Consider the following 23250-nt stretch of genomic DNA (forward strand, 5'->3'; position numbering starts at 1 on the left):
ATTTTTATTAACAAAATTGACGATATGAAAAGAAATAATGTTAAATGTTTTACTTTCATATATATATATATATATATATATATAAGGATCTTAATATAATTTTTAAAAATATAAGGATCGAGATATTAAACGTAGGTAAAAGAACTGTTTGATATAGCCACATGTATAGCTATGAAGTTTCCAAGAAACTTCCCATGTGAAGAAATAAATTCTTATGTGTCCGCAAGCAAATATGAATGCAGGTTAATTATTGGGGAAAGTGTTTCTTGCTTCAAAACTTCCTTGTTGACAATCTCCAAGAACTCATTACTTTTTGCTTCCCATTCCTCAACAATTTGGTAAACATAAAGTCAATGGAAACAAGTATGCAAAAGCTCTGTGGTATTTTAATTCCCTCCTCCATCTTTACTATAGTAAAGAAAATCCATGTGTTTTGTTGGTAAACACAATCCATGTGTATTCTAAAAGGCCACTTTCCCTAATTTAAGACAGTCTGACAGTTACTGAAAGCTACAGATGACCTAATCCTGGTTACAGTGGTGGAGAGCATTAGAAGAATCAGATATAAAAGGAAGAATGAATAATAATATAAGACCACATAATCTCAAGATAGCTTCAGCCTTTTTATATTTCCAAAGCTAAGCTGACAAGAAATGTAATACCAATAAAAGATTACATTAGTGACAAGATCATGACAAGACCTAATCAACCAATATATGACAATCAAAGATAAGTTAAAGCATGCACGATGTGTCACAGCAAGAAGGAATTGATCATAAATTAGAAATGAAACCGGGTCCAAGATCAGACAAATAATTGCACAGCTGAGGAGATTGATCTACATGAAGCAAACTGGTTTCTGATGACAAGAAGAACTTTGAGACAAAGATGGGAATATGTGAGGAAAAAGTTAAAACTTAATATATCCCAGGTTCAGAAATCTTGCAGCTATTGTGGCCCAAGATCTGTGTCTGTGGACTGTAGACTTACCTTGATACCCATGTATCTCTTGGAAGAGCTGAATTGCCCCTGCTTGCTAGCTATTATACCTCCAAAATATTGCTTATATTGATATTTTTCTAATGAAATAAAATGAGGAGAAGAAGGGCAAAAACTTTACTGCTACAAAAGAAAAGCTTACTAAGTAAACTTCCTTTGCTTTGCACTGCTATGTTTTCTTTGGGTGGTGTGGATCATCATGCTTGAGACATACTTCTAACTGAGACAGACATACTTGACACACAAACCATAAAACTTATCTACATAGTTGATGTTAGTCTATAGGTTTTACTTGGATCCCTCAAGAACCATTTTAATTGATCCTGGTGGATTTGTAGTTGTTGTTCCTGCAGTGGCTTTTGGGATTGAAGTATAATCTGCTTTTGAGGAGCTCAAAGATAAGGCAAGCATCCACTTCATTACCCAATGAACAAAGTTAGCCACCTTCACATTATTCGTTTCTACAACTCGCTAAGATTGATTGAGTGGGCGCATATTATTGTCAGTAACCACAAAGCTCCAAAGTAGGTTTTCAACTTTTTCAAATGGAAACAAAATAATAACCTTTAAACCCTCACATCAATCTTAGGGGTCTATTTCAAACTATATATAATTTACTGAAAATTAGGACTATTGCATTAAGTTCTTATCAGGAGCATCAGTTCCTTATTATATGCCTTTAGTTCCTTTTTTTTGTCTCTCTGATACACAAATGCAAGGAAGAATGCAGAGGTGCAAATCTACAAATTTTAGGTTGAACACCATGAGATTCTGAAAATTTTTTTGGAACTCTAAACTTGTAAGAACAGAAGCTTATAAGTTCCCAAGATCCATGTTGGGTTGAAACCAGGGAACCTTTGACAAGACAGGCTAAGAATCAGAACCATGTTGGGTTGAAATGAGTAGAACGTACCCTCTCATCTCGACTAATAGACGTGATGGACAAATGCTTATTGAGATCTTGCCAGTAGCCATAGTGGACAGTCTGTGACCTGCACATCCTAATCTCTCCACCTCTGTGATCTGATCAACACAATGACAAGATATGCACAAGATATGCATCTTCAATATTCCCAGCCATTTATGTAAACTTATGCCTTCTTTTTCCTGATCAAGAACCATAGGATCTCTTTTTACATGATATGACATGTGAGCACTACCATTTCTTTGTGAAGAGGGAGAGCTTCGCTCTCTTTTTTATTTGTTCCAATTCCTCCAGAGAATATAGGCAATCATAGCAAGTTCCATCCATGGATGTGAAGTTTCAGAAGGTCTAAGCAGCATCCAATCTAAGCTGTTCCTTCTTCTTTGCCTCGAGAGAAAAAAGGTGAGCTCGGCTGCAACCATGGCCAAATCTCCAATCATGGGTATGGCGACTGAAGTAGAATAGCAAAAGGATTCCTTGGGACATCCACATGAGAAAAATGCAGCCCAAAGTATAACAAGTTGTCACTCACTTGAGCACTATAAATAGAGCCATCTCTACTTGCCCTCCCCATCACAGAACAAAGCATTCCCTTCGCTTCTCACGGACGACATGGCGAGGCTGTCGGATCCACTGGCCGTCGGGCGGGTGATCGGAGAAGTCATCGACTCGTTCCACCCGAGCGTGAGGATGACGGTGACCTACAACTCCAGAAAGCTGGTCTGCAATGGCCATGAGTTCTACCCCTCTGCAGTTGTGTCCGAACCCAGAGTGGAGGTCCAATGTGGTGACATGAGGTCCTTCTTTACCCTGGTATCTATGCTACAGCCTCCACAGCTCTCCTCTCCCCGACCCCACTGCTCCATGCATCTTAACCACGGCCGCTGCTGCTGTCGCAGGTGATGACGGACCCAGATGTGCCAGGCCCTAGTGATCCATACCTGAGGGAGCACGTCCACTGGTAAATCACGTGAATCATTGCTACCGTAGAGGAAGATAGAAGAAGTGATACTGATGATTCTGAGTTGCTTTCGACTAACCATTTGCCTTTACTGATCGACGTCATGCAGGATTGTGACGGACATACCCGGCACTCCCGATGCGTCCTTCGGTGGGCTTTCTTTCTCCTCTCTGTCGTGTTGACGTCTCTTGTCTTCGATCTCTTTATGTGACATTTGAGAAGCAGGGAAGGAGGTGGTGGGCTACGAGAGCCCCAGGCCCAACATCGGCATCCATCGCTTCGTCTTTGTACTCTTCCAGCAGAAGCGGAGACAGTCGGTGGTGGCGCCGCCGCCGTCGCGGGACCGCTTCAACACCCGCCGCTTCGCCCAGGAGAACGACCTCGGCCTCCCGGTCGCCGCCGTCTACTTCAACGCTCAGAGGGAGACGGCCGCCCGGCGGCGCTGATGGCCGTCGTCCTCTCTCTCCCAATCCGAAAGCATTGGTGCCCATTCCTCTTCGTCTCCTTTACGTGCTCTACTACGGCGATGACAGCGTCATCGCTTGTCATGAATAACCTGTCGTCGATGTACTGATGTTGTTGTCGTTGTAACTATCTGTCTATGAAGATGATTCTATTTAGTCGGATAGTTATTTTAGTATTGGAACACGCAATATATATAGAATAGATTAGAAAAAAGAAATATAAGCTTATTAAACTAATGAAATTATTCCCAAACTAACAACACCTTAAAAATCTTCATCAATGGTATAATTTATGAGTACATTATTCCCCAACTAAATGGAAAGTGGCTAATTGTACAGTTAATGATCAAAATAGCAATATAATGTGAGGGTAACACTTGCAACTGGATTCGGAGATTAGGGTTCACCTAATTGTACGAGGAAAGGATTCGAGCTCGGTCTAAAATTGAAGTGGATCCAATATAATTAGGGTTCAAGTGAAATAAAATTGAAATCGAATCGGATTTGGGCTTAAACTAATCGAGTGCAAATGGGAGCGAACATGACAACCAAAGAGGTCGAGTGAGACCATGTGCTCGAACCGGTCCATCAATAGACGTGTCCACGTATAAAAGCCCTCGAGCGGCCGAGAACCCGAGGGCACGAGCGGCGCGACATGGAGGCTCCGCCACCGCCACAGCCTGCCGCTTCCGCGGAGCAGCCGGCCCCCGCCGCGGCTTCCTCCCAGCCGCCGGAGCCGACGCAGACGCCATCTCCGTCTCCGTCTCCCTCGCCCGCCCCGGATCCCGCGCAGCCACCGCCCGTCTCAGCCCCTCCTCCCCCATCCGCCGCCCCTTCCGCCGCCCAAAACCCTCCCCAACTCCAGCCCCAGTCGCTTCCTCCGTCTCAGTCTCAGCCGCCACCGCCCCAGCAGCAGTCCCAGCCCCAGCAGCCGATCCAGCAACCGCGGCCGCCTCTCGTGCGGAACCGTCCCCCCGCCCCTTTCCCTCACTTCTCGCACCACCTTCCCTCTTCCGCTCCTCCCTCCTCCTCCGCCTCCGCCTCCGCCTCTTCCGCCGCGCCTGCTCCTTCTCCTTCTCCTACTGCCGCATCGCAGAGAGGAGGGCTCGCCATTGGGGTCCCGGCTCACAGCTCACACCTCCCGAGGGCCCAGCAGCCCGTGGCCACCTATTCCTCGATAGGCGCCTCCCCAGCCTTCAATCAGCCATTCACTCCGTTGCCTCGCATGACGGAGCAGTCCTCGGCGGCCAATGCCCAGGTATCGTTTGAGCTTTACCTGACAATCTAATCTAGGGATCTGCCTCTTTTTTTTGCCGCTACAGTGACATACTTCAATGGTTGTCTCGGTGTCAAAATGGAAGTTTGACGACTAAGTGTCTTGATCGGAAGCCCACTGTAGATACAAGTAGGATGTTGAAGGGAGATGACTTGAACTCATTATTGCATCCTGTTGTTACATAATACACATTCGATCTGAGTTGAGCATTCAAAGGGAAATAATTTGTTAGTTATCAACAGTGGCATTAAAACTTTAAGCTATAAGTTCGGCTTCCTACTTGCATTTTATGCTATTTAAGCTATATGTTTTGCTTTCTTTCCCTACTGATTCGGCTTAAAGAGATTCACTGGCAGTAGAAACTGAGTGATTGATTCCGGAGGATTGAATATAGATCTGGTCGAGTATATTCTATTCGTAGGATGTTAATGGAACTTATCCCTTTCGTCTAATGTTTCAGGTAAGGCAACCCATTCAAGGGATTCAGAATATTGGAATGATTGGCTCTCTTAGCACTACGACACAGATTCGACCAGGTGGGGTGACTGGGCCTCCGCAGCAGAGGTTGGTTCAGCCAACATCAAGAGCAGCATCTCCATCAACTAACCAAACTTTAGGTTCACAGGTAATTTGAGAATTTTTTTTTCATTTCTTGCATTTGGCAAACATTTTAATACATCTTGCACATGGTTGTCATCTCATTTAGAAGAATCAGATGTATACCAGTTTACCTTATAACAAAGAAATTTCTTCTTGATGTTTGAAACAGTAATTGTGTTGGCTGATTGTAGTCATGTCTTCTGCATTGATGATTTAATTAAGTAGGAAATAGAATTAGAAATTTTGTTTATGATCATGTTACTTTCTTTTGGAGGGAATAACTTTGATATTGCTTTTCAGAAAAATGGAGTCTCACCAATCAAATAGATGCAAATGTCCCTTCCTGTGACCACAGATTGGTGCATGTTAATCTAGATACATTTGCATAGTTCTATGCTCGTTTGGTTCCATAAAGTCACTGATTACATTGTCCTCAATTTTGCCAAATAAACAATGGAATTTTTGCTCTTGTCGTGCTGCGTATTGTGTTCTGTTTAGTCATTAGTGCATTCCTTTTGTACTGGCTTTTAGTTTCTTTAAATTTGCAGTTTGCATCAAATGGTGCTTAAATAATACTTTGTTTTACAATTTTCTTCTGGAGAAGAAAGCTTTGGTTTTTTTAATACAATTTTCTTCCTGTTGCCATGTGATATCCTGAGCTTGATTATTACTTTTCTGCAGAAATTCCCAAATTCTGGTTTGATAAGGGGCCCTTCCATGGTTTCATCTGGTTCCATATCGTCTGTGCCACAGCAGTCGTTAGTATCATCGCAAGGAAAGCAAATGCCTGCATCTTCATCATCATTTAGGCCCCAGGCGAAGCCAAATGTTCTGCAGCAAAGGCCACACAGTCTCCAACAAACTCAACAACCGCCTTCAGCAGCTTCTCATCAACAGCAAATACCAACATCCCAGCAGCAGCAACAACAAAAACAACAACAATTTCAGATGCAACTACAACAACAACAGCAACAGCCGCAGTTTCACCAACAACATTCTTCACCACGTCAAACACAAGAGTACTATAATCAACAAAACCTACAGCTAAGGAACCAGCCGCAATTGCTACAACAACAGCCTGCACGACCTCTTGGACCCGCAACTACTAAGCCAAATCCGCCTACATTAGTCCATACTAATGTTGCACAACCAGCAGTTACACATCCAGTTGTTGGTACAGATGCTGCAGAATCTGGAGACCATATTCTTGGCAAGAGAAGCCTTCGTGAGTTGGTTAGCCAGGTAAGTGAATTTGTATTTTAATCTTATTATATACTGTATCAGTGTGCTGAGATTGATGGACTATTTAGATCAAAAGTTGCAGCCTCTTTGATCCCTCATTTCTCATTTGCACTTATATCTAAAATTAGCTTTCACTTGCTTTTATGGAACATGCCTACTGAAAATTATGTGCTGTACAATCTTCATAATTTGGTAATAACTTATTGCAGATTGATCCATCTGAAAAGTTGGATTCTGAAGTTGAAGATGTTCTTGTTGAGATTGCTGAAGATTTTGTAGAATCTGTGAGTTCCTTTGCCCACATGAACATGGTGTATTTACTGCACAGACAATATGTACATTGGTTTGAGTTAGAACCTTCAAACAAAATTGCTTGCTTTTCTTTCTTAAGAATGCATATACTGTGGAGCCTCTTTATCATACCTATTCGGGATCGAATTGTAACTTAAGTTCACATTTATTTTGTTTTATAACCCAAGTTGTGTCCAGGTCAATCACATAAATTTCATAGACCAACTATTGGTTTCTTTGTCAGCTTTCCTGGATGGCCTTACTTTCTTTGAAATTTGCTATACCTAGCAGCAAAAGCACTAAAAGAAGAATATTTATGACAGATGATTAATGAAAGGATGAACCACATTGGTTTTGTTTGTTATTGGACAGTCCTTTTATTTCTAACCCAGATCGGTGTGAAGGATATTCCTTTAAACTATCAATTTTGTTTTTTTTTAATTTCAGTATTCTGGTATGAATCACCTTTTATCCTCTTCTATGACCCGTCAGATGTGAGCCTTTCTCAATTGTACGAGTCCATTATGCAAAGTTTATATTCTAATTTAGGACTTGACATTTTTCTTGGTCTGTATCTTTCCAAAATATTATATGCTTGAAAGATGATTTTAGAAGATGGTGCTCGATGAGCTTAGAAGATGATGCTCTCGTGGTACCTAAAAACATAATTTGTTTAAAATAAAAAGTATGAGTTTTATGTTAACCTATATGTGGTTGAAGTATATATATCTTCAATTTATTTCTACTTGAACCATTAAACTTGCCTGAATTTGACCTTGAGATGTTATGGCCCAAACTGTTGTGCATTTGTACATCAATTAAGTTGCGAACCAAGTTCGATCTTGTCAAACTTTATTGTTTTCCCTTTCAGTGTCAATTTGTTCGTGATATTTTTATCTTAAGCAGGTAGCAACTTTTGCTTGCTCCTTGGCTAAGCATCGAAAATCTACTACATTAGAGGCAAAGGACATACTCCTCCATGTAGGTGAGCAGTTTAATAATTTCTTGTTGTTTTGTTTTCTTTCAACTTTATTATTCTTTGTCCCTTGCATTTTTTTCTATGTTAAATGTTAAATTCAAAATTTCGTGTACAGAGAGAAACTGGAACATGATGCTACCTGGTTATGGTGGAGATGAGATCAAGTGTTATAAGAAGCAGGTACTTGAGAATATGTAATCGGAGAATCTTATATTTTTTGTATGCCATGTAAACAATTCAATCTTGGATATGGATGTGCCGTTATGTTCACAAATTCTTAGTGTTATACCCACAATTACCTGCTTAGGAGGACGAAATGACTGTACTGAGAGCATTTGACTTTCACCAGCTTTCCACCTTGCTACTGTCTGGTCTTCTCTCTACATTCTCTCTCTCCATCCTTATACAGAAACCTTTATGTGCCTAATGACTAATGAGAGACATTTCAAATGTGAGAGAAGGTAATGCTAGTGGTGTCTGAAAGAGGGCAACAAGGAGGTGAGGGAGACAACGTGACAGGAAAAAAATGTTTGGCTAGTCAGAGGTCTAATTCCAATGGTTGACCAAAAAGGGAACATAAGAAAGAATTCCATTGGCAGTTCATTAGGTTTGTAGGGTTATATATGATATTTGGCATATTAGTGTTTATCTATGGCTACTTGCAGGGGTAGCTCATCCAATTATTTTTGGATTGTGAATGAAATTCATGTTACATTTAAATTGCTGTTGCGTCATGTTGTTCCTTTTTCCTTAAGAAACTTATACAAAATATTTGGTTTTGATTTCTTTGGGACAGTTCACAAATGATATTCACAAAGAGAGGCTTGCTGTGGTATGTTTTCCATCTGTGCTTTCTTCTTGTTGCTCCTTATATTTGCAAACTTCATTCTCATGCTACATGTTTCAACTAATTTTCCATTTCCATTCACCGATCATATTTACTTTATGTATTGCACATAATGGACAAGAAAAGATCTGGCTTATTTAGCTGACTACGGTTGGCATCATTCTAAATGATCTTCCTGTTGCAACTTTGAACTGATTGATCTAGGTTTAAAAGCTAAAACAAAAGTTGGAGGATGCTTTTATGAGGGTCTGTATTTCAATGGAGAAACAACAAACTGACATATATGAGTGTTGTGGTGGAGTTTGTTCTAATTACTGCCCATGGTATGATCCATAAACGTGGGTTGCATGCTAAGTAAATTATTGGATTTGTATTTGGCAATATGGAGCATCTTGCCTTATTTGCATTCCATGCTAATGTCATTTTTCTGTCAAAAGCTACTGACTATGTTGACGAAGATAATAATTCCCATGACTTTGGATCCACAGAATGAAACAATAACGAACATGAACCATCATGTAGAATATTATTGTACATGAAATACATGTTTTAGTGTGGAGTTATATGATGACTATCATTCTTTTATTTAGTCTAATGTAAGGATGCCAATGTATAATGTAGAGTAAAATTTATATGTAATATGCAATAAGTATTAGTTGTGGTCTTAGAAGTTAATTCACAAATTATAAATGAATTTTAGATGCAGTGGAAATTTAGAATAATGGACAAAATGATAGGTTAAACAATCATTTGTTTTGGTCCAAATATGAAAATGTTGCATAATAATTGAAACTACAAACTAAAATAAATGTGACAGACTAGCACACGAGACTCTCACCAATGCAAAATCTGGGAAGAATTAGTTGCCAACAATGCAACTAGCCTAGTACATGAGACTCTCACCATTGCTAGCATATTATATTGTTACTTTTTCAAGCAAAGAGATTTTCTCCAAATCTTAGTCATCCAAGTTGCAAAGAAGCAACTTCATCATATGTCAGTGCTGAACCTCTGATTGAAGCTGCAATATGCTAGCATTAAACAGTAGCGGCTTGTCGCATTAGTCTCTTGCTTTGGTCGGGGTTGGGGGCAGTATTCCCTTTAAGCAGAGAGGTTATTTCTTTGACTAGAACATATAAAATCTAGATTAGAAAAAGATCATTCTTATACATATGCTAACTACTTATATATTTGGAATTCAAAAACACATTGGGTGAACTGTTTTTTGTGTTTTGTTCATCTCATTTAAGGGATTTACTTTCAGAGTATTGTAAAGTGAAATTTATCAATGATGACACAAGTATGTTTAAGAAAGAGGAACATACAGGCAGATTACATGACTAATCTGAAAATTCTACGGTTAGTAACCATATGTAATAAGGTCCTTGCTGGTAAAATGAAAAGGTAAGGAATTAAAGTGAAAACTTAGCACGATCTTGTTATATTTTGTGATCTCTGGCGGTAATAGTTGTGTGTCTGGTTGAGAGCAAGAAATAACTTGTAAATTTTGTCTTATAATGGACAATGAATTTGACCTAGTGATGCTTATGTTGTATTTCTTTTTGCAGAGTTCTTTATGCATGTCAAAAATTTAATGCATGTTTCTTTTATTTCAGATTAAGAAGTCAATGGCTGCAACAGGTGATGCAGCAAATCCAAAGAATGCCTCTGGTGGTCCAGCTGCAGCCAGTTCAAAATCTCATGCACAGAAAGCACCTCCCATTGGTTCTCCCAAGGCTTGAGGTACTTACTAGTTAAGGCAAGCCAGCAAGGAAAAAAAGATAGTTGCTGCCATGAGTAGATCTGTCATCTGTGTACATGTGGTTTTAGAGAGAGTCGAGAAGAAGAGTATACCTGATTGGAAATCTATCTTGTTGAATTTGTGGGGTCCAATTGTAATGCCTTTGGTAGGTGCAAATTGTTTTCACAAGCTGAGATGCATCAAATTGGGTATATTTTCTAGCAGAGTGATGTAGAAGAGGTTTTGTTTTCCTTATGCCTTATGAACTAAACTGTTTCCTCTTTGAAGTCCTCTGAATTCAGTATAGTCTTCTGAACTAAACTGTTTCTTTTAAGTGGAAGTGGATGAAACTGTGATATCTTAGGAACATATTTGAGCAGAATGGGGCCCATGGCCTATCCCTCAATCCTGAAATTATCATCAATATATTTTATTTTAGTCACGTGCTTAAGAATCAAGTTTGGGGTTTTAGTTACACTACCAAAAAGAAAAAAAAAAAGTTTGGAATTTGGTTTGAATTGTTGTTAGATTTATACAAAATTAAAATAAAGTATCATATTTCTACAACATCCCAAAACACCCGATGCTTGTTAGCTACATCGTCTTATTTCTAGATGAGTCGCAAAGGGTATAACGAACATACGAGGTGATCAAGAGCGGAATCAGAGGGATTAAAAAGCTGTCAAACCAATTAGGGTTGTATTGCAGAAAGCAATCGATCGGGATCAAAAAGCTATCGAGCCAATTAGGGTCGTAGGTAGAAAGGCAATCGATTGGAATCTTCAATATGATAGGTGATTAAGAGCGGGATCAAAAGAATTAGGGTTGTATGCAGAAAGCAATCGATGGAGATCTTCAACGTCAAGACTAAATTCATGAAAATTTGGAGAGCTTTGAAAACAAAATAGTTAAAAGATGAATGATATGCGATGTTGGCAAAGACAAGAAAGAGATAAAAATATATGCTATATTATATTGTTTGATATGGAGGACTAAATGATTAAAATCACTTTAATTCTTGGATTTCATGTGTGACGTTAACAATATTTAGCATTACTCACACTATAAAAGAAGAAAAGCTCCAACTCATTTTAATGAATATTCTCGTAAATCTGCCACGTCATCGATGGGCCCCAAGAACAAATTTGTCACAATAATTATCGAGGACTGTTAACAGACCGGTCTTTACCATTCTCCACTATTTGGTGGAGCCCCCACCACTACCAATGCCTACCAAATCTAAAAGCATCTTCTCATCCTCGTGTTGGTTGATGTAGGGCAACATTTTGTCAAAAAAGCAAGCAGTTGGTGGCATCAGAACCTTCCTTTTGTGAGCCCGCCACGCTCATTATCTTTTCCATCCGCGCATCAATATCGCTCAATCTATTTCCATTGCCTTCTCTGACGATTCTTGCGTCCTCGATGCTCTCTTCCTCCTCCTCTCGCTAGGGTTGGTTGTACTCCCTACTCTTTCCTGTCTCAGTCGCCCCTTCTGTTGTCGATGTCTCTGATGGCGCTGAGGGAGCAGCTCAACGTGTTGGTGAATTCCATGTTCCTCGAGGTACTCAATCGCTTCGGTAACTTCGATCCCTTTTTCTTGTCGAGGGACAAATGGATTAAACAAAAAAAAAAATCCTTTTTTGGTTGGCTTTTGTGTTTGTGATCGCTGATTTGTCGTAGTAGCGTCGTCTTTTCATCGTTAAGATCTCGTACAAGGGTTTTGTTTTACGACGTGTGTTTTAGGGGGTTTAACATAATCTTTACATTTGTCCTTTTTCTGCATTTATTTTGCGAATTTTTTTTGTTTTTTTTGTTTTTTGTGTGGTTGTAGTCGCTCTTCTGTCGTAAAGAACTCGTCTTTTCGTCGTTAAGATCTCTTATGAGGTTTTAGTTTCATGATGGATTTCAAACTGTTGTTTGAATTCTCTGAATCGAGATCTTGGTGTTCTTCTGGATCAATTTCTTGGTCTCCGCTATTTTAGATCCCCGAACTGACTTGAAGTTGACTTCCCTGTTTGATCAATTTGCTGCTCGTTGTTAAAGGCAAGGCCTTAATTTGGTAGATCGCGTTGCTCTTATGATTCGTGCTTTTACTGATGAATCTGCGAAGCAGATGGCGAATATCTATAATGGCATGGCTTGCGATATCGCTCTAATTTGGTCAACCCTTGTGGCTTGCAGGGTTTGTTGGACCAACAGTTCCGACAGCTTCAGATGCTACAAGATGCAAGTAGTCCTGGTTTCGTTGCTGAGGTGATCACCTTGTTCTGCGAAGATTCGGAGAGGATGCTGACAGAGCTGACAAAACTGCTGTATGTTCTAGCAACACTGTTGTTCAAGCTTCATGTGTATCTTGATCAATCTGACCTATGTTGTGCAGGGATCAAGCTGTTGTTGATTATCAAAAGGTGGATGCTTACGTTCACCAACTGAAAGGAAGCAGTTCAAGGTGTTTGTACATTCTTTTTGCTCCTTTTTTCTAGTATGTTTCTTCAATTGCTTGCATTTCAAAATGATATTATTTTTCCCTGGAAATTTTCCCTTCTTCGGCCACTGACTTGTAATCATTCTACTGAATAATGTCATGATAGACAGAAATATGTTGAGCAGTTGAAGAATAACCATAAAGCAAAATTTCTGTTGGATTTGCTAATTTGACATGCAATTTATTCAAAACCATGGTACAAAACACAATGAAACTTTTTGCCCATTATAACGTCCTTTTCTCTTTCTATTTATTATTAGTTTGTTCTGTGTATATTATTTGAAATTAGGTTTCTACAGTATGATTTCAGAAGTAGAGGTGTCTTCCCAATTAATGTTATGTAGTGTCATAAAATGATGCTGAGAACAGCAGCTACAAGTTACAACCAGGTCGTGATCTTTGAACTATTGTTCACTTCTTGCCAATAGGTTTGCAGTGGGTTTTGGCTAATGCGATACGGTATATGATGAAGCACAGTGCTAACTTGTTCTTGCTCTAATAAAGATCAGGCCCACGAACACCTTTGTTTGTTTTGGATTATCAGTATGTGGCATACTATTCTTGTTCTACTAAAGATTATACAATTAAGATCTGTAGAAAATGAAGATTGAACTCGGGGAGTCTTGGCAGGAGTTTGAGAGATTTTCAGTGGGATACCCATTTTGTGTTTATAGACCCGATGATGCCTTTTCAGATTGAATGCAACCTCTCTTTGCACTTGTGGTGGTCACATTCAATTTTCCATTCTTGGAGAAGTTTAAAACTAACTATCAATTTGAAAGTTTTTTAATTCATTTATCACCTTGTCTATGATGGCAGAAAAAAATAATTCAATTATCTGACTATACACCAATTAATGCAAGTGTGCAATGTGCAATGTGGAATGTGCTAAGTACTTGCACACCAATTAGTGTGCCGTTACTGCCCAAATGGCTGTACATGTCAATTCTCCTCACATGGCATTTAAGAAAAAAACAATAGAAGGAAAATATCCTTAGTAGTAAAGTAGTCATTTTTTTCTTTCCAGTGTGGAACTAGAGTTTCCGTTGCACATATTTACACTGGCTCTTCATTTTCATGGCTTAAAGACAGAAGTATTGAAAGGCCCATTTAGGTAGTGCAAGAAACATTAACATAGAATTGGTTTTTAACCCTCTTTTTCAAGATGGTTTATTGAACTTGAAAAGCTTTCAGAGTCGCAAATTCATACAGATAGTCATAAAAAGAAAGCTTATTATTTGGGAATTGCATTAGAAACATTGCCTATTCCAAGCACTGATGGAAAACACATCTTGAACAAGTAGCTGAACAATTGTAATTTTGTGTCATTGTCATGTCCATTTTGGTCATGCTACTTTATAGCCCTCAAAGCATGTCAAATGCTTCAAAATAAATTGATAAAAAATGTACAATCAGTTTATTTCTATCATCTTATGTGTACAAACATTGGCAACATGTATATTTTGGACTTTTGATGTATTGCGATTGTAAACAACTTCTTAATATTATGGGTAAGCTTTTAAAGTTTTTCTATGAATGGCTATAAATAATGTGAGATTATGTTATGCATTTCATAGGCTACATAAACACTGATTATGGGCTGCCTAAATTGTGCAAAATATATCTTTGCATTTAAGGCTGTATCAATGGGCATATATATAACTAGTGTGTCCACATCCTTTTGTGTCCTACTTTTCTAAGATTTGCCAAGTATTCATGCTCATATTGTGTAGCGTCCATGTCCATGCTTTCTCTTTGGAAAACTTATCTTACAAACAGGTTTCCTTTAAATTAGCTTCTGATTTGCATTTTTGAATGCTAAGGTGGTTTACCTTGTTCTCTTCATGAATAACTCCAAGAAATGTCGAATTTTATTGCACTGCGATAAATCCTTGGAGCTCAGTGTATCTTTAATTGTATTTTAAAACAATTACTATATATAGAAAATCATTCGTGACTATTTGCTGCCTATTTTGAGAACCTCATCCAGTTTTTTCCTATACGGGTCTGTTGTTATGCAGTGTCGGTGCGCAAAATGTAAAATTGGCATGTATTCAGTTCAAGCAGTTTTGCGAGGAGAATAATAAAGAAGGGTTAGTCTTGTTGCTCAAGATATGCAATCACATAAATATATAAAAATTCTTTTTTCTCTTAAAATAAGTTATAAATGTCAAAAATCCTCATTTATCAAAAAAGAATGGAGCAATAATTAATGATTTGATTGCTTTAAGTTCAATCATTGTCTTTGTTACATCTATGATTTAAAGGCTTGGCATCTCATTCTGTGGCTCTTCTTTGACTTCTACCTATAATGAGAAAAGGATCTCTTTATCAGGTGTCTTAGTGCGTTGAACATGGTCAAACATCAATATTATTCTCTGCGGAGCAAATTTGACACTATGTTGCAGGTAATTCTTTTCTTTTTTGACTGAAAATGCTATGAAAATAGCATGGATGTTCCAGATTTAGTTAGTTATTGTTTATTACAACATCTACTCCTACCAGGCAATTGTATGGTGAATCATGTCGAGTGTGATATGCGATTTTTTCTCAAAAAAATTGTTAGATTCTAGCAAGGAAAAACCATTTTTTTCAATCACTAAAAGTGAACATGCTGGAATTTTTGGTAGGCTCCTTTAATTTTATTATGCTAGGTAAAATAGACATACACTCTGATCTTATATGCTGGTTTTATTGTTGTTGGATTACAACAAGTTACTATATACCATGTTGATTGGTTTGGTGTGGACATGGTTTTAATTCATAAAGGCGCTTCAATTTTTTGCCTTTTTGTTGTCAAATTTCCATGCAGATTATCCTGTCAAAAGGTTGAATAAAATAGGATGTCTTTGTAGCAACTCTTTTATATCACCTTTTCTACAGGCACATCTAATTAAGTTTCAAGGATTCAAAAACTGATTTTCAAATTGCAAATTGTTATTTAAATCTTTGAATATCGAGAAACAGTTTTTCCCACTTGAAAAGCGACCTTGAATTGAATGACCTTGGCTATCCTCTAGCTTTTAAATTTTTGTTGGGAAATTATAGGATATATCTTCTCAATCAGACCCATTGGTGGGAGTTTAGTGGACTGGACTGTCCTTTATGTCAATCAGACCCCTTTCGCTTAAGGGTTTTACTTCCGTTTGTCCTCTGTACTCAGTGGGTTTGATTTAGTTCAGTCTCAAGATTTTGTTCATATGCATTTCTATTTTCTAGTAGATAATGTCAGATGAAATACATTTTGGTGATTCGTTCTTTTTTATCATGAGATTCATTCTGAAGTTTCCATTGGTATGCTTTTATGTTTTATAAGACATAACGGCATATGAAGACTCGGGTGGAAGTTCTGCTTGTTTATTCCTTTCAGATATGAAAGTCATACATAACAGAATTTTTCACTTACCTTTTGCTGCTTGTAGCTTCACATTCGTTGGATCTGACTATTTCAAAATCTATCTGATAGTGATAAAGTCTACATGGTTATAGTTCATTTACTACACATGCCAACATCTACTTGAACAAACTACATGATTAAATAATTGAATTAACATTATAGAGATTGCTACCATCTCTTGTTTGTGTGAGCTGTTTGCCATTTTACATAGGAGTAGGTCACTTCCCCTTACTTGAAAGTAAATCATCATAGGTATATTCTTAATTGTGATGATACTTACATTTGAGGGTTTTTGTTTCATTGTTTTGGCATGCCACTTGCTTTTGTCTAGTGATCATGAAATGGTAGCAATCCATAATTGGATTGCTATTAGGGTGGGTCTTGTAGTTGCCATCTTGCTGTCATTCCTTGTATGGGCTCCCATTTCACCACCAAGCTTGATTGAGGCAATGACAAGGTCTTTCTCATAATACAAAGTGGTATCATGAGTTCGCAATCTCAATGAGCCCATCGCTAGAATGTTCAAATGAAGCACAGTTGTTGGTTTCTCGTGTTATCGGTGTTCACTAGATTTCTTTGAGGACATCCCCTTGTGTCAGATAAGGGAATGACCATGACATGTTCATCTGAGTTAACTTGGTTTTATAGCTGCTCTTTTTTTTTGAAATTAGTGCTGCACAAACAAAGCTGCAAAGCCGTAGCAGCATGTTTCATATCGTCAAACCACAGTTGATCCAACACCCCCTTAGATTGTTTGAATTTCCGTCGCAATTAGAATTCGACATAATGCTAATGCATAACCATTCATGAACCCATAAACTAACTTGTGTCTATTCTTATGCAGCTTGAGCAGAGGATCCAAGCATATGGCAGCGAACAACAAAATTAGAAAAAAAGCGACACACACGATATCATATCATCTGCACTTCGTGTTCCTGTAAATTGTACTGTTTGACTTCACACATTGGGTTCAAAACATATCTCTGAGACCAATTGGGAACTTGGTAGGTTAGTGATGGTAACAAGTCTCATGCATGTCACTGGGAATGTAGAACCTCTTCAATCTTTGTGGAGGACTGACGTTGATAACTGATTCAAACTTGATATTAAACATCAATAACTTTAACCCGACTTATTTGTTATCGGGTTGGTCCGATACGACCTGATTAACCCCATTATTGTCATTGCTCGTTGTTGATTAAGCTCAATGATGAATGAGACTTGTTGGGTATAAAACAGATCAAATTTCAAGAATAATTTGACCTATCAAGGTGTGGGTCATATCGGATCAAATGGGTATCCAAACCCGAGTCTGATAGATGGTAAACGGGTCAGGCTGATCCATCCATTTGCAATACAAACCCGTCATGTTGTCATGTTAAGTGTTATATATATATATATATATATATATATATATAACATGACAAGACGGGTTTGTATTGCAAATGGATGGATCAGCCTGACCCGTTTACCCCGTATATATATATATATATATATATATATATATATAAGGCTTCCGACAAAGCCGACTACTCAACCGAACCGATCCGAAGAGTCCCGTGATGGGCCAGGAGGCTACCGGCTACAAGACGCCGCCGGAGAGGGACCGCCTCGACGCCGCCCGCACCCGCGCCCCCCGCCGCCGCCAGATCCGCAAGACCTTCAACAACCTCAAGATCACCGTCCTCTGCGGCGTCGTCACCATCCTCGTCCTCCGTGGCACTATCGGCATCGGTAGCCTTGCCGGCGCTGGCGGCGAGGCCGACGACCAGAAGGTCGTCGAGGACATCGACCGCATCCTCCGCGAGATCCGATCCGACTCTGACCCTGACGACGACGACAAGATCCCTTTCGGCTTCAACTCCACCGCCGCCGCCCTCAACTACACCTCAGCCTCCGTTCTCGCCGCTGCCGCGAACTACACCCTCGGCCCCAGAATCTCCGACTGGGACGAGCAGCGGCGGCGGTGGTTGGGCGAGAACCCGGGTTTCCCGAGCCGGACCTTCGGCTTGAAGCCGCGGATTCTCCTCGTCACGGGATCCCCTCCCAACCCCTGCGACAACCCAATTGGCGACCACTACCTTCTGAAGGGCACCAAGAACAAGATCGATTACTGCCGCCTTCATGGGATTGAGATCGTCTACAACATGGCGCACCTCGACCGGGAACTCGCCGGGTACTGGGCGAAGCTTCCGCTGATCCGGCGGCTAATGCTGTCGCACCCGGAGGTGGAGTGGATCTGGTGGATGGACAGCGATGCGCTCTTCACGGACATGGCCTTCGAGATCCCTCTCGACCGTTACGCCGCGCACAACCTCGTCGTCCATGGCTACCCGGATCTCATTTTCGAGAAGCATTCCTGGATCGGCCTCAACACCGGCAGCTTCCTGCTGCGGAATTGCCAGTGGAGCCTTGATTTGCTTGATGCGTGGGCGCCGATGGGGCCCAAAGGCCCCATTCGCGACGAGGCTGGCAAGATACTGACGGCGAACCTGCAGGGCCGGCCGGCGTTCGAGGCGGATGATCAGTCGGCGCTCATATATTTGGTCTTGTCTCAGCAAGATCGGTGGGGCGACAAGATCTACATTGAGAACTCGTATTATCTGCATGGATACTGGGCTGGGTTAGTGGACAGGTATGAGGAGATGATGGATAAGCATCATCCTGGTTTGGGGGATGAGAGGTGGCCTTTCGTCACCCACTTTGTGGGTTGCAAACCATGTGGTAGCTATGGGGATTATCCTGTGGAGCGCTGCTTAAGCAGCATGGAGAGAGCTTTCAATTTTGCTGATAACCAGGTCCTCAGGATGTATGGATTTGCTCATGGAAAACTGTCTAGTCCTAAGATTAAGAGGACCAGGAAGCAAACAGCAAAGCCACTGGAGTTCTTGGATCATCTTAATCTTGAAGCCAGGATAGAAACCAGAGGATGAGCGAGGCCATTATCTACACAAGCACCGTTCTCAGAAATCTCAGGTCTGCGGTGCCTTTTTGTTGCTTCGTTTGATAATATTTTGCTTTATTGTAGTGCAAACTTGAGCCTCTGGTTAAGTCACTACATCTGAAGGTAAAATTGAAGATCTTTGGGTTTCAGTTTATTTAGGGTATTTTATCTGGGAAGGAACATGGAATGGAAGGAAAAAAATTCTTTTGTAAACACCTTAAATGTTTTCTCATACATTTTTTGTAATGATGATGAAAAACTGTTTCAGTGACTATCTTTTCCTTACATGATTGCTATTTAAGATTGTGTAACTCATTTTTCTTTTGTTCTATGTGTCAGCTATAGATGACACTGAAACACTTGTGGATGATCACATGAGAAATATACAAGAAGTAAAGGAAACCCTTTAAAAAAGAATATATTCATGAAAAAAAGATGATTTACTTATCTGCCATGTTAATATTGCAGTACAATCTTAACTCAATCTTGGTTTCTAGAGTCTATAAAATAATGATAGCTCTTTTAGCATGACTGATTTCAAAAAGGAAATCAACTTTGACGCCAAGAAGTTAATCCTTATGTACACCTTTGAGGTGAACTTTATCTTTTGTCCTCTTTTCATGAGCCTGGACTTCTTTTCTGGAATATTATGTGAAAGATGCTAATCTTTTGATCTTTCTTCTCAAGGTTTGTTCCTTCATGTATGTTCACTATGTGTCTACATTTAAGAGAGAGATTTAATATTGTCCACAGGTTACTCTACCTCTCTCTGTTTGGTAATACTCGAGTCTTGAAGAATCCAACTCATGGACAAAGACTTGTTTGGAGTTCCTGGATTTACCTTGTCATTATCTGATCAAATATGCCTACATTCAATAATTTGGATAGAACAGGATTTTACTTAGATGGTCCAAAATAGTAAAATACTTTGACCAGATTCACTAATGGTGGCACTTATAAGCTAGACCAATCTAATCTAAGCTTGTCTTGTGACTATATAACATGATATTACATACTCATAAATTGTTGGAGTTTCGTTTGTTCTCGCCAAGTCCTAATATATATGATTGCCTTACTAGTTCAAGCATCAAGTAATTTAGATTATAGGATAATATCTATAGAGTACTATATTACTTGTAAATACTAGTAGAAGGTCTAAAAATAAGCTAAATAAGCTAAGTGCATGCAATAAATCACCCACCCAGTATTTAGTGATAGGCTGTTAAATTATTGCATATTTTGATAAAAGCACAGCAGGAAAGGTTTATTTTAGACTGATAAGAGTGACAGTGAATGAAAACTCGAGAAAGCCTGAGAGTTTTGATCAACAGTGACTGAGGACATGTGCAACTTCAGAACATATGTATTTAATCTGTGATATTGTTTTTATGTAACATTACCAGCAAGGAAGATACTAGAATGGCACCTGCATGGTTCCATCTTCCATGTATGCTATGATAATGTTCCAAATAATATGGCCTTTTATTTTTGAGTCTCATGTTCAAATCTGTCTCAAGAATTGCATTTCATACATGGTCTGCGGAGAACTATCAAACTGAAAAAAATCTTTTATTGCTTTTTAATATAATCATTAAAAGAATGCATGAGATGCATAGCTTGGTGCACGAGGCTCCTTGGCCCCCATATCCGTGCTGGTACCTGATGTTAGTTTCTATACCTGGAAGTATTTCAAGCAAATTTGTTGCAAGTGCTAGTTTCCTTGGATGTCATCTGTGGGCCTGTGGCTTCTGTAGAGAAGCTATGTGGCAATAGGCTTTTCCTCCTCTGGAGGGAATGCTTGACAGATCCTGCATTAAGATTTCTTTGTCTCTACTGCAGGAAGTATGAAATTACATCTAAATAAAACTTCTAAGCAGATGCTATTTTTAGAAAGCTACCTACCAACTTAATTAACCTGTTAATCAGAGGTGATAGATGCTTTAGGAACAAATCAAGAAAGCAGTGATAATAACTAGAATTACACTGATATTGAGAAGCGTGGTAATGAAGTAGCAACATTAGCATCATCAGCAAGGAAAACAGCCAGAAGTCTCTTTTACTAAATGCTCCAGGTGCTGTGGTTCAAAATGGTTTAAAATTGATATCTGTTATATCTAATATATAATTACCAAGCATATAGTGTAATCTTTAAATATTTTGCAGAACTCAGGAAATGTTAGTGCTGTTTATTTTGCTGAGGTATGCTGCTGCAGATGCTTGTTTGTGTTTAAAGCCATGAATATTAGATTCTCAGTAAAATAAATATTGAAGTGCAAAGGCTAAGGGAAAATTTTGTATATGCTGGTTCATATAACTAATGATCTTGTGCTAATTAAGAGAGGATTCGTCCATTTTTTATATTGAAGGACTGTGCTCGTTTTGATCTACATATCTGCTGACTCTAGTGAGCTTTCAGGAACTCATAACAATGAATTCTATGTTCATTGTTGATGCTTCATCTGAAACTCTTCCATTTGTTATTTGATGACACGCATCTTTGGCCTTTGTTAGTGATATTCTAGACTGAAGTAGATCAAAAGCCAATTACAGAACTTTCGGAGAAAGAGGTCAGCTCTTCTGCAACTTTATGTACATTTTTTTATTCTTTCTCGTTGGTTCTGTGACAAAATGACTGGCAACTCTTACATCTTTAAGATACTTCTTGCTCAGTTCATTTACATAGTAGATAGATCATTATCTAGAACTTTGTCAGTACTGGTATTCCATCCTAATTTATTGTTCCAGCATGTCCAAGAGATTATACTGTGAATTTGGAAATAAATTGGTAGGATGAATTGATGAATTTCAAATGTTTTCATGATTATTATTTTTTTAAAATTTTTGCGAGTACTAGTTTATGATAAAAAAATTGGTATACATGCTATGAATTCCTTGGATTTGAAGTTAAGGCTGACTAATTGCATCAAGACAGTCCAGGTGCAAAATGTAGCCATAAAACCGAAGCATGTCATTTGTGGTGGTAATGATCGTGCACCCTACAGGAGTTCAAAGTTTAAACCACTTTCCAGGAAGCATTATGTGCAGCTTGACACCATAATTTTGTCAGTATTTGCTTGTATCGCAATATAGTGTTACAGGTTTGATGTTATCCAATTCATGCCTGTATGTTCTTTGCTGCAGAGATCCTCCATGCTGCTGAATACCTGCTTTTGGTGGAAGGTGGAGTATCAGCCTCTAACTGGAATTTGTTCTAGTTTGAAAAGGTGACTGAGGAACACTGTCTGATGATTTCTTTAGAAGCAGATTCAGCCCCGTCATCATTTAATCTAAGATTTATTGAACATTTCAAGATCTCCTATCGCATCAAATGGCTCTTGCTTCAACTATCAATTCGCTATATGCTTAGTTCTCCATCTTGCAGTCCCAACATCCATCTCATCTGCTTAGCAGAATACTGCAACTTGCTTGGGAAACAAATGATAGATTTATAAATATATCATTTTCATGTTTAGAGCACAGTTTTGTTGTAAATTAACTAAATAAAACGTTAGCAATTTTGAATGGAGCTCAACAAACACTGACCATTTGCCCACCGGCATGCTGTTAACCAGGACTAGAAGAGGCTCAACTCATACAGATCAGGTGTAGTGGAGGCAATCAAGTTCAAACTGTTCTCGTAAGTGGAAGTTCAAACTCAGTATTGTGCTTGATCCTATTTACCTAAACTTAGTAGTGATATTAAACTTGTTTTTGGCTATCTTTATCGTTTCTTTTAATGATTAAAACGAGTTCATATATGTGCAAGTTAGGCAATCCAGTTGGTTCTTGGAACCATTGTTTCTTTAGGCTTGTGAGCTCACTGCAGTTCCACAAGTGTCCTTTTTGTTCTATCAGGTACACTTATGCCTGTCATGCTGCTGTTTCACGAGCTTCTTTGCCCACACATCTGAAGGTAAATTTCTCACTATTGTTCTAAATTAGTCCTCAGTTTTAAGTTTTCCTTGCAGAGAACTCCCCCTTTTTAATAATGTAATAGTTAATTTTTCTTTCTCAATTAATTTCTTCAAATAAATCGCCTTAATTCATAAGCAGGTATTTAGTAGACTGGTTTAAAAAATATTGTATTCAATGAATTCTA

The 23250-nt window shown here is 39.0% G+C and overlaps 4 protein-coding genes across 9 annotated transcripts; all 4 read left to right on the top strand.

Moving 5' to 3' along the window:
* The first annotated feature begins 2483 nt into the window (after positions 1–2483).
* LOC104000243 (CEN-like protein 2) lies at positions 2484–3505 on the top strand. The gene is made up of 4 exons (XM_009422241.3): positions 2484–2737; positions 2824–2885; positions 2995–3035; positions 3111–3505. Exons 1-4 carry the CDS (start codon positions 2537–2539, stop codon positions 3329–3331), a joined length of 525 nt encoding a protein of 174 aa, XP_009420516.2. The 5' UTR covers positions 2484–2536; the 3' UTR covers positions 3332–3505.
* A 460-nt stretch (positions 3506–3965) lies between these two features.
* On the top strand, positions 3966–10694 carry LOC135596268 (transcription initiation factor TFIID subunit 12-like). 2 transcript variants are annotated; one of them, XR_010480893.1, is made up of 8 exons: positions 3966–4607; positions 5086–5250; positions 5907–6467; positions 6677–6751; positions 7665–7739; positions 7853–7917; positions 8534–8569; positions 10201–10302. XR_010480893.1 is itself a non-coding variant. In XM_065088342.1 (8 exons), the coding sequence occupies exons 1-8, from the start codon at positions 4005–4007 to the stop codon at positions 10324–10326; spliced, it is 1710 nt and encodes a 569-aa protein (XP_064944414.1). In that variant the 5' UTR covers positions 3966–4004; the 3' UTR covers positions 10327–10694. The 2 variants fall into 2 exon arrangements, 1 of the variants encoding a protein (XP_064944414.1); XM_065088342.1 differs by having other exon boundaries at positions 7665–7743; positions 10201–10694.
* A 901-nt stretch (positions 10695–11595) lies between these two features.
* On the top strand, positions 11596–17338 carry LOC104000245 (histidine-containing phosphotransfer protein 2). 2 transcript variants are annotated; one of them, XM_009422244.3, is made up of 6 exons: positions 11596–11886; positions 12507–12637; positions 12706–12774; positions 14832–14903; positions 15146–15218; positions 17052–17338. In XM_009422244.3, the coding sequence occupies exons 1-6, from the start codon at positions 11827–11829 to the stop codon at positions 17094–17096; spliced, it is 450 nt and encodes a 149-aa protein (XP_009420519.1). In that variant the 5' UTR covers positions 11596–11826; the 3' UTR covers positions 17097–17338. The 2 variants fall into 2 exon arrangements, with proteins under 2 accessions (XP_009420519.1, XP_009420520.1); XM_009422245.3 differs by lacking the exon at positions 14832–14903.
* A 374-nt stretch (positions 17339–17712) lies between these two features.
* Positions 17713–22779, top strand: LOC135596276 (probable glycosyltransferase 2). Of its 4 annotated transcripts, XR_010480906.1 has the most exons (4): positions 17713–19183; positions 21568–21718; positions 22293–22375; positions 22724–22779. XR_010480906.1 is itself a non-coding variant. In XM_065088366.1 (2 exons), exon 1 carries the CDS (start codon positions 17770–17772, stop codon positions 19138–19140), a length of 1371 nt encoding a protein of 456 aa, XP_064944438.1. In that variant the 5' UTR covers positions 17713–17769; the 3' UTR covers positions 19141–19183; positions 21568–21731. The 4 variants fall into 4 exon arrangements, 2 of the variants coding, with proteins under 2 accessions (XP_064944438.1, XP_064944446.1); XR_010480902.1 differs by lacking the exons at positions 22293–22375; positions 22724–22779 and adding an exon at positions 22089–22213; XM_065088366.1 differs by lacking the exons at positions 22293–22375; positions 22724–22779 and having other exon boundaries at positions 21568–21731.
* Positions 22780–23250: the final 471 nt, after the last annotated feature.

This window comes from Musa acuminata, chromosome BXJ1-2 (genome assembly GCF_036884655.1).
Source record: "Musa acuminata AAA Group cultivar baxijiao chromosome BXJ1-2, Cavendish_Baxijiao_AAA, whole genome shotgun sequence".
Lineage (NCBI taxonomy): Eukaryota > Viridiplantae > Streptophyta > Magnoliopsida > Zingiberales > Musaceae > Musa > Musa acuminata.

Coding starts and splice junctions, on each gene's coding strand:
- LOC104000245 (XM_009422244.3), top strand. CDS start 11,827: ATGTCTCTGATGGCGCTGAGGGAGCAGCTCAACGTGTTGGTGAATTCC. Junction 12,638..12,705: donor ACAGAGCTGACAAAACTGCT/GTATGTTCTAGC, acceptor TATGTTGTGCAG/GGATCAAGCTGTTGTTGATT. Junction 15,219..17,051: donor AATTTGACACTATGTTGCAG/GTAATTCTTTTC, acceptor ATTCTTATGCAG/CTTGAGCAGAGGATCCAAGC.
- LOC104000243 (XM_009422241.3), top strand. CDS start 2,537: ATGGCGAGGCTGTCGGATCCACTGGCCGTCGGGCGGGTGATCGGAGAA. Junction 2,886..2,994: donor CTGAGGGAGCACGTCCACTG/GTAAATCACGTG, acceptor GACGTCATGCAG/GATTGTGACGGACATACCCG. Junction 3,036..3,110: donor CACTCCCGATGCGTCCTTCG/GTGGGCTTTCTT, acceptor TTTGAGAAGCAG/GGAAGGAGGTGGTGGGCTAC.
- LOC135596268 (XM_065088342.1), top strand. CDS start 4,005: ATGGAGGCTCCGCCACCGCCACAGCCTGCCGCTTCCGCGGAGCAGCCG. Junction 4,608..5,085: donor CCTCGGCGGCCAATGCCCAG/GTATCGTTTGAG, acceptor CTAATGTTTCAG/GTAAGGCAACCCATTCAAGG. Junction 7,918..8,533: donor TCAAGTGTTATAAGAAGCAG/GTACTTGAGAAT, acceptor TCTTTGGGACAG/TTCACAAATGATATTCACAA.
- LOC135596276 (XM_065088366.1), top strand. CDS start 17,770: ATGGGCCAGGAGGCTACCGGCTACAAGACGCCGCCGGAGAGGGACCGC.